The sequence below is a fragment of the Mixophyes fleayi genome, chromosome 1 (assembly GCF_038048845.1).
Source record: "Mixophyes fleayi isolate aMixFle1 chromosome 1, aMixFle1.hap1, whole genome shotgun sequence".
Lineage (NCBI taxonomy): Eukaryota > Metazoa > Chordata > Amphibia > Anura > Limnodynastidae > Mixophyes > Mixophyes fleayi.
The window spans coordinates 423044054-423053574 of record NC_134402.1 but is presented as its reverse complement, the minus strand read 5'-3'; the positions used below and the strand labels follow the sequence as shown (position 1 = coordinate 423053574).

Below are 9521 nucleotides of genomic sequence, written 5' to 3'. Positions count from 1 at the left end.
AGTGAGCACAGTGAGGTTGGAGCAGACGAAAAGAGAGACAAGCGTGAAGAGGACCCTACTCGTAAGAGCTTACATCCTAAAGGAAGGGCAGACAGACAGGAGGCACAAAGGGAGTCAGAAGAGGGGATAAGCGCAAGAGGAGCAAGTAGTTGGAAGGGCATAAGAGAGGGTGAGGTATTCAAGCATGGAGAGAGGGTTAGGTGGAAGGCTGGTAGGCTTTGAGGAACAGGTAAGTTTTGAGAGCCCGTTTGAAGGTGCACAAATTAGGGGACAGTCAGATGGAATGTGGGAGGTCATTCCAACGGAGGGCGGCAGCCCAGGAGAAATCTTGGATTCTGGATTTCTATGAGGTGGTCAATGTGGAGGAGAGGCAACGGTAATTGGCTAATCGCAGGTAACGGGATGCAGTGTTGTGAATGGAGAGGAGGTTAGAGAGGGGTAGTAGTGTGGGAGAGGACCTTGTAAGGGTGAGGGGTTTATAAAGGAGTCTGTAGGGGAAGGGAAGCCAGTCTAAGGCCAGGCAAGGAGGGGAGGCGGGAGAGGGAGATGAGTCCTCCAGCCGCGTTGAGTATAGACCTAAGTGGGGCAAGGTGGGAGAGGGGGAGACAGGTGAAGAGAAGGTTACAATAATCAAGACAAGAAATGATAAGAGCATGGATAATGGTTTTGGTAGCATCCTGAAATAGGAAGGGCGTATGCGGGCGATGTTGATATCTATCTATCTATCTATCTATCTATCTATCTATCTATCTATCTATCTATCTATCTATCTAAATAAATGGTGATGATGTATTTATCTCCTATGTATCTAACTATCTATCTATCTCCTATGTATCTATCTATCTACAGTAAAGGGTGATTACTTGAAATAAAACTTTAAAAAAAAATAAAGTAATCAAAACACTGTACCAGTTATAGAGAAAAAGGCGTTCATCAAGGAAAATCACATTATATTTCCACTTGAGACTCTATCTCCATGGCAACCTGACAGTGTTGAAAGGCACTTATCTGTAAATCATCATCATTGTAATCTCTGGAGATACACTGTTTCACTCTCACAATCTTTTTCTTTTAATGATTATGACATTTCCAGTTATATCAAGCTGAAAGTATCCTTGATAAACTCAGTTCTGCTGATTAGTGGAGGAACAGTTCAATTGCAAAAGTACGGTATGTTGGGCAGGTTGCAAGGCCACATTTTTCAAACAATAACTGCTTCAAAATATTCACATGCTTTGCTTTCTGCCCAAAGAACACCGTACTTCAGAAACTTCATTGAGAGCATGTGCAGAGGATTAGAAGTTTGAATGATAGTTTTTAATCTAATAATTTTATCCTTTGCAACAATATATTATATTATATCGGTGGTAATCGTATTAACGATTATGACAAGTGAGGCTTTTAGGACGAACGCACTTAAAGGGCGACAGGGTTTGTAACAAGCTGAGTAATTACCTGGTGTAGTATGTCATGGGGTGGGTTCCAGCCAATGGTTGCTCACCTGGGAGGGACCTTGGTAGAATATAGCAGGCTGCACTTCCTGCTTGTGTTCACTTGCAGCACGAGATTCCTGTAGGAGACCCAGCAGCAAGAGAAACGGATAAGTACCACTTGTGGATTTATTCATTGCCTATTATCTTTATTCCTATCTGCACTCGTCTTTCACTTTATATTTTGCTCCCCTCTATTATTCCCTTCTCTCTCCTCGTTTTCAACCTCTTTTTTTTTCTGCCTTTTTTCCTTTCTCCCAAATCTTGCCTTTTTCTCCTCTTATTCCTCTCCCTCTCTTCTCCGCTTTCCCTGCTCACCCCGCTGTCCTCCTCTGTCCTGCCAACATGCCCCGTCCTAGGAGAAATGCCCCACGCCCGGCGCGCCTCAGGTCCCCCTCCCCCCCTCGCTCCCGCCGCCATCTTGCCTCCTCTCCCCCCTCGCTTCCATCATCCTCCTTCCATCCAGCCATCACCTCTAGCGGTGCCCCGCTTCTGGCCCCCCTTGCAGGTCATCCTCCCGCTGTTACAGCCGCACGGCGCGGCCGCGCCACCCCCTCTCTTCTCCCGGCCGGTTCGCGCATGCGCAGAACGCGCGCCCCATCGCGCCCGGCCGGGTCCCGCCACGCAGACTCCTCGGCATGGCTGGCTGCAGGGTCAGCCAGCGGCCCTGTCAGTGACAGCAGCGGTCAGCCCCAGCAGTGGCAGGCAGGCACCCCCCCTCCCACGGCAGGCGGATATGCCCCCAGTCCTGTCAGGAGCAGGGGCCAGGCCCTAGACACCCTATGCCCCATCACCCCCCCTGAACCAGCAATGAGGGCTAGGTATCAGGAGCACAACCCTCCTGCCCCCCATCAATTGTCCTTCCCTCCCAGCCCATTTCTCCCCCATAGTAGTGGGGCATCTGCATGGGGGTCTAATCCAGGTAGGGATCATCAGGGTCCCAACATGTCCCAGGCCCGTACCCCACCTCACGGGGACCACCGTCACCGACTAGGGGGGGGCACACTTCCCGCCAGACACACAAGAGTTTTTGGAGACAACACCCAGGCGCCGGTGTGGCCCTATTTTCAACGACAGCGTATATCCCCTCCAGCGTCTCGCCTATACACGTCTCATTGGGCCTCTTCCCCGGGGTACGGGGCGGGGGGGCCTTATTACGGGGGTCAGGGGGGTAGGTCCGACAATTTCGTAGTCGATTATCACCATTCCAGCGGCGGTAATTTCGGTTCAGGGCCCCCTCCCCTCCTTGGGGATAGCCGCTTAGAGCGGAGGCGGGAGTCATTTTCAGCGTCCCCCAGTACGGCCCGCGGGCCAGCCCCTAACCTCTCTACCGAAGATAGGGATAGTAACACGGCGCGGCGGCGCTTGGACTATTTACCCAGACATCAGATAACTGTCCCCCTTTCCGTTTCAGAGCCTACTGTTATGCATCCGGAGACGAGGGTCGGCAGTCGCGACCGTCCGTGTGCTGAGGCTCAGGATCAGACGACGGCAGAACGAAGGGAGGAAGTGATCCAGGACACGTCAGGAGGACAGGCCACAGCGGTGTCGCTAGGGCAGACATCTGTCGGTGATGGGAATCCTGCTCCTGCTGGTGAGTCCAGTTCCGCTACTATACATAAGTCACACTTGTTGGATTCACCCGTCCTCTCCACAGATAGTGAGTCCTCTGGCTCGGGTGATAGACCCAGGAAACTAATTAAGTTGTTGGAGACTGAATTGCTAGGTAAGCGGGGTAAGCACGCATCCCAGTCAGGAGACACAGATCTACCAGCGGTCCGTAGCGAGTTGGGGCAGGTAGAATCCCTTGAGATCACTCACGGTATTAGGCCCAGTGTGCGGGATAGAATCAGAAGGGGCAAGTACGTGGATATGTACTCGTTAACCGGTGAGGATAAGAAGGCGCTGGCAGCAGCCTGTGAAAAATCGGGCATGGGGGAGGAGAAGTACAGATCCTTCTCTAGATGGGCGAATGCATTTTCCATTTTCGCCACAATATATCTAGAGTCCAGGCCCAGCGAGCAAGCGGAGGTGTGGAGATATATGCACTTGATTAGCGGGATGTTCATAAAGGACGGCCCGGTAATCTGGAGAGCATATGACGAGCTTTTCAGGAAGCGGATGAGCGGGCGAGAGAAGCTTCCGCTCGGATATAAGGACATTGACACATGGTTGGAGCTAATGAGGCCTAGCAATCAGACTGCAGAGGGTAGCGCAGGTAGACGGTTTCAAGGGCCGGGGAGGGCGCAAAACGCCCTCCCCCCGAAAGGAAGGTGTTATGATTTTAATGCAGGGGCCTGTCAAAGAGGTTCACTCTGCAGATTCAGGCACACTTGTACAGCCTGCGGCGGCCATCATCCAGCCACCGAGTGTGCCAAGGCTCGGGGAAGTGGAGGAAGGGGAAGAGGCGCTGGTTCGACTCTGCCGAGTCAAGGGGCCATCGCCAATTGATCTGGCCGAGCTGGACAAGTGGCTGTCGTGGTTTGATGATAGGGAGACCGCGGCCCTACTCCACGACGGCTTCCATTTTGGCTTCAAACTTCCGGTTCAGGGTAGCATTTCCACAGCAGCTCCGGTGAATCTAAAATCTGCGCTCGCTTTCCCGGAGGTGCTAGACGAGAAAATAGGCAAGGAGGTTGGTTTGGGGCGCATGATCGGCCCGTTCCGACTCCCTCCTATTACCAACCTCATTTTGTCCCCGGTAGGCGTAGTTCCCAAGAAAACAGAGGGAAAGTTTAGACTTATCCAGCACCTGTCTCATCCCGCTGGTCAGTCGGTTAACGATGCTATTGACGTTAATCTCAGTTCAGTCAGTTACCAGTCATTTGAATCGGCTCTAGCCCTGGTGCAGGAATGCGGCAGGGGCTCATTGCTGGCCAAAGTGGATATCGAATCGGCCTTTAGATTGTTACCCCTTCACCCCGAGTCGTATCAATTCATGGGTTTTCGGCATCGTGGCGGATACTATATCGATCGCTGTCTTCCCATGGGTTGTTCGATTTCATGTGCACTATTCGAGAAATTCAGCGGTTTCTTGCACTGGTGCATTCAGGCGGGGACGGGGTGTCGGTCGATTGCGCACTATTTGGATGACTTTTTGGTGATCGGGCCTCCTGACTCCACGAGTTGTCGTGATACCCTTTTTTCCACGGAGGCGTTGTTTAGGGTGTTAGGCGTTCCCATCGCAGCAGACAAGACAGAGGGCCCTACTACGTGCCTATCATTCCTCGGGATCGAGATCGACACGAAGGCAGGGTTCTGTAGGCTCCCAGAGGATAAGGTTACTAAGATGTACGAGGCCATTGCGGAAGTGTTAGAGGCAAACGCTAGTCCCCTGAGGCAGATACAGTCCTTGTTGGGGCGGTTCAACTTTGCTTGCCGGGTGATCCCCATGGGGAGGGTTTTCTGTAGGAAGCTGCAAAGAGCCACGGCAGGTAGGAGTAGGCCACACGCAATCATAAGTCTATCCAAAGTGGTTAGGGAGGATCTGCAGATATGGCTCATTTTCCTTAGGGGTTTCAATGGCAAGCGTATCTGGCCGTCACCTCCGGTAACAAACTCTGAAATCAATTTGTTCACGGACGCTGCAGGGGCTTCCGGTTTTGGGGCTTATCTCGACGGACACTGGTGTGCGGAGGAATGGCCCGAGGAGTGGCATAGGGACGGTATCACTAAGAACTTGTTGGTTCTCGAACTGTTCCCGATTGTGGTAGCAATCGAACTGTGGGCTCCCGCTTTGCGGGGTAAGCACATAGTCTTTTGGTGTGACAATATGGGGGTGGTCCAGTCCATCAATAAGCAGAGCGCTTCGGCCCAACATGCAATTTCGCTGCTGCGTCACCTAGTTCTGCGCTGTCTACAGTATGACATCTCGTTCAGGGCGGAACATGTCCCGGGGGTGCAGAATTGCCTAGCTGACGCGTTATCTCGTTTCCATTGGAGCAGGTTTCGCAACCTGGCTCCTCAAGCGGACGATGTTGGTACCCCGTGTCCCCCTTGTGTTTGGCAGATCATCAAGCCGGCATAAGAGGGCTCGCGGAACAAGCAATAGCTCCCTCCACCCTGAAAACATATCAGTCGGCGTGGAGACGGTGGTTGCTTTTCAGCAGACAAAAGGACCAATCAGAGGCAGGTCAGCAAGATGCCATGCTAGCCTTTATGTGGGATAGGTACTCGGAGGGAGATTCAAGGACTACTATGGCATCCACCCTGGCCGGGATATCATTTATGGCTAAGCTGCACGGTTACCCTGACGTCACAAAAGGATTTTTGATTAATAAGGCCCTGAGGGGATGGGGGAGAGTCCGTCCCTCTCATGCCGATACCCGTTTACCGATTACCTCTAACATTTTGGAAGATCTGATAGGGAATGTGGGGTTGGTTACCTTAGATAGTTACGAGAAACTTTTATTTAGTTTGGCCTTTTCCATGGCTTATTTTGGAGCCTTTCGCATCTCAGAGTTGGTAGCCAGGTCCAGGGGACATCAGGAGTCAGGTTTGAGAGTTGAGCATGTCAGTCTGGGCGAAGGGATCTTAGCCTGCAAAATAGTTAAATCAAAGACTGACCAAAGCGGCAGGGGATCATGGGTCCAGTTAACCTCCCAGCAGCCATGTCTTATTTGCCCGGTCAGGTTAGCATCATTGTTTATGAGTAAAAGACCTCATGCTAATTTGTTTCTGTGTCACGCTAATGGTATACCGTTGACAAAATATCAATTCGCGACCATTTTAAAACGTACCTTGCAGTCTATTAATTTAAACAGTACATTATACGGGACACACTCATTTAGGATCGGTGCAGCTACATCCGCTGCCTTGGCAGGTTCTTCTAGCGAAGCTATAAAAGCACTGGGGCGATGGAAATCTGCGGCTTTTAAGTCATATGTTAGAATTGACAAGGTTGTTGACTGATGTTGTAATGTTTAATCAATTTGGTTTTTACAGTTTTTTCGTTTCTACCTCTACTTCTCTCCTGAGTCTTCAACCGTCCCATCCCATTTCCCCTACCCATCCCATCTTCTCCCTCCATTTGGTGGGCTACCCTGGGCTTTTCCGCTCGCCGCTTTAACGTGGGGGCGCGAAGGGATTTTCACCCGGGTTTCCCTGGGCGTAAGTCCTGATTAGTGGTGGCTGCCGGGGTTTTTCCGGGTGTTGTTTACCTTCGCCTGGGTGGTCTGCCCCCCATATGTGTGTCCTCCCCTCCCCCCCCCCCCCCCCTTGTGATCGAATTTTCCGCGTACTATTCTTCTCATACCTTCCTATACCAAACCTGGCTGTCTTCCCAACTTCAAGGCATGTTTGTTAACACGGTTTTTCTGATTTCAGGTGATGGTGTTCCAGCTAAGGTGGTGTGGATCATCGGTCATTCATTTATATTTTGGGCCGCTGGCCACCCTGGGTCTAAGGTTATTCCGAATCTTGGCAGTACGGTTATAAGATGGTGGGGGAAAAGAGGTTTAGGCTGGCCGGATATTATTCCGTGGTTGACAAGGCTCATTAGACAACAAGGCCCACCAGACGTACTGGTAGTACATGCAGGAGGTAATGATTTGGGAAAAGGAAAGTCCTTAGATCTCATCATAGTAATTCGGGAGGACCTGCGACGTATACACGAGGCGTGGCCTGATATCATTATTGGTTGGTCGGCTTTAATTCCCCGATTAGCATGGAGAACGACCATTCCCTTAAAGAAAATGACGGTTATGGTTAGGAAGTTAAATAGCGCCATCCGGAAGGTAGTTCGGTCCTTGGGAGGTATAGTCATCGACCATCCGGGGTTGGGGGTGGAGTCACCACACCTTTTTAGACGGGACGGCGTTCACCTTAACGAAGAGGGTATGAGGCTCTTCATAGATAGGATCTGCGGGGGAGTGGCGGCGTGTTTCGGTTAGTTGGTGGCGGGCTGCGGCGTCTGTAGGGCGCAGCGGGGTAGGAAGGCACTGCGTTCAGCGGCTGATTAATGGGCGCACGGGTAGTTGGTCGTAGGTCACTGCCCCCTTTGAAGCATCAGTAACTCCTTTTGGTCCTTCGGTGAGGAGGGTCCCTGTTCGGCTCGGTGAGGGAGGGCAGTGTGAGTTGTAAGGGGCAGTCACTCTGACGTCAACTCAGCGCTAAGTATGTAGGGATTTGTTCCCCGTGATTTGAGGACTCACGGCGGTTTGCGCCAGTCCACTAAGTGATCTTGTGCTATCAGCTCGTGAGCTGTTACGCAGTGCTCTTTCTCCGCCACCATAGGTTTTAGTTAAAATAGAATCCTTACAATAAAATTCCTGCCATTTTTTAATAACTTATCCAGGTCTACGCGTCTTTATTTGCATGCAATGTGTAAAGTTTAAGGTTGATGTGAAGTTTGTGGGAACATACACAGTGAGCCCTTTATGACAAGTGAGGCTTTTAGGACGAACGCACTTAAAGGGCGACAGGGTTTGTAACAAGCTGAGTAATTACCTGGTGTAGTATGTCATGGGGTGGGTTCCAGCCAATGGTTGCTCACCTGGGAGGGACCTTGGTAGAATATAGCAGGCTGCACTTCCTGCTTGTGTTCACTTGCAGCACGAGATCCCACCCTCCCATCCCTCAATTTTAGTGGGGTCTTTTGAGGTGGGGTAGGAAGGCACTGCGTTCAGCGGCTGATTAATGGGCGCACGGGTAGTTGGTCGTAGGTCACTGCCCCCTTTGAAGCATCAGTAACTCCTTTTGGTCCTTCGGTGAGGAGGGTCCCTGTTCGGCTCGGTGAGGGAGGGCAGTGTGAGTTGTAAGGGGCAGTCACTCTGACGTCAACTCAGCGCTAAGTATGTAGGGATTTGTTCCCCGTGATTTGAGGACTCACGGCGGTTTGCGCCAGTCCACTAAGTGATCTTGTGCTATCAGCTCGTGAGCTGTTACGCAGTGCTCTTTCTCCGCCACCATAGGTTTTAGTTAAAATAGAATCCTTACAATAAAATTCCTGCCATTTTTTAATAACTTATCCAGGTCTACGCGTCTTTATTTGCATGCAATGTGTAAAGTTTAAGGTTGATGTGAAGTTTGTGGGAACATACACAGTGAGCCCTTTATGATAAATCAGACACGCATGAGACCTACAAAAAAAACGTTTGCGCCAAACAACGAATACAATATACACAGCATACTTGCCAACTCTCCCGGAATGTCCGGGAGACTCCCGCATTTTGCGAGAGTCTCCCGGACTCCCGGGCGAGTGTGGCAAAATCCCGGATCTGCCCACTTCCTAGTGAAGTAGGCAGAATTAGGTCACAAACGCCGCGATTCCTGGTGAATCGCGGCGTTTGGCCCCGCCCCCGCTGTCAAATGACACGTTTTGCGTCATGACGTCACAGGAGGCTGCGGGGGAGGTGGGCGTCATGGGGGACGGGCCTCCAAAATCCGCGTCATTTTGGAGGCCCGCCCCCCATAACGCCCACCTCCCCCGCAGCCTCCCGGACACCAACATTATAAAGTTGGTAAGTATGATACACAGACTTACCTGAACACTGAAGATCCAGATTTCCGATGGCACCGGCATGCTGACAGTCTGTCATTACGAACACACAGCTCTCCAACAGTACAGTTTGACGTCAGGGCGCCCTACAGCAATGTTAATTTAAAGTAGCAAAGTCTGGATCCTGCAGGTTAGGTGTTGAAAAAGCCTTAGGCTGCGGGATCTAGAGATTGCCTCTTTAAATTACAATTGCTTTAGGGCCCCCTGATGTCAAACATCCAGGACGCACTGGTACCTCTAGTGCCATACAGTAAATTACTAAATACACACAGTGACAATATTAAAATCACTTAAGTTTAAATAAAGACCCAATGTCTCGATCTCACACAACTTGCTTCTAGCAGGACTGCGTCACCAATGACAGGCCGGGGGTCTGTCGCCAGGAAGCCAATCAGAGTGCCTTTGCTCCCTTCACCTTGAGTGTGTGAAATCGGCTTGGGTTGGCTTCTAGTCTATAGACTCCATGTGGAGTATCAGTGAATTCATTGTATCAATGAGGTTCATTCATAAAATGTATAAATGAACCACACTGA

General features: G+C 50.9%; 1 protein-coding gene across 2 annotated transcripts; it reads left to right on the top strand.

The window, feature by feature from the left end:
- The first annotated feature begins 1692 nt into the window (after positions 1-1692).
- On the top strand, positions 1693-8457 carry LOC142099895 (uncharacterized). Of its 2 annotated transcripts, none has more exons than XM_075183855.1 (2): positions 1693-3084; positions 6816-8457. In XM_075183855.1, the coding sequence occupies exons 1-2, from the start codon at positions 1836-1838 to the stop codon at positions 7379-7381; spliced, it is 1815 nt and encodes a 604-aa protein (XP_075039956.1). In that variant the 5' UTR covers positions 1693-1835; the 3' UTR covers positions 7382-8457. The 2 variants fall into 2 exon arrangements, with proteins under 2 accessions (XP_075039956.1, XP_075039947.1); XM_075183846.1 differs by lacking the exon at positions 6816-8457 and adding an exon at positions 5500-6792 and having other exon boundaries at positions 1695-3084.
- Positions 8458-9521: the final 1064 nt, after the last annotated feature.

Bases quoted from the DNA above. Each gene is read 5' to 3' on its own strand.
- LOC142099895 (XM_075183846.1), top strand. From the start codon at position 1,836: ATGCCCCGTCCTAGGAGAAATGCCCCACGCCCGGCGCGCCTCAGGTCC. The intron at 3,085-5,499 runs GTGAGTCCAGTT...TGTGTTTGGCAG, and splicing joins TGGGAATCCTGCTCCTGCTG to ATCATCAAGCCGGCATAAGA.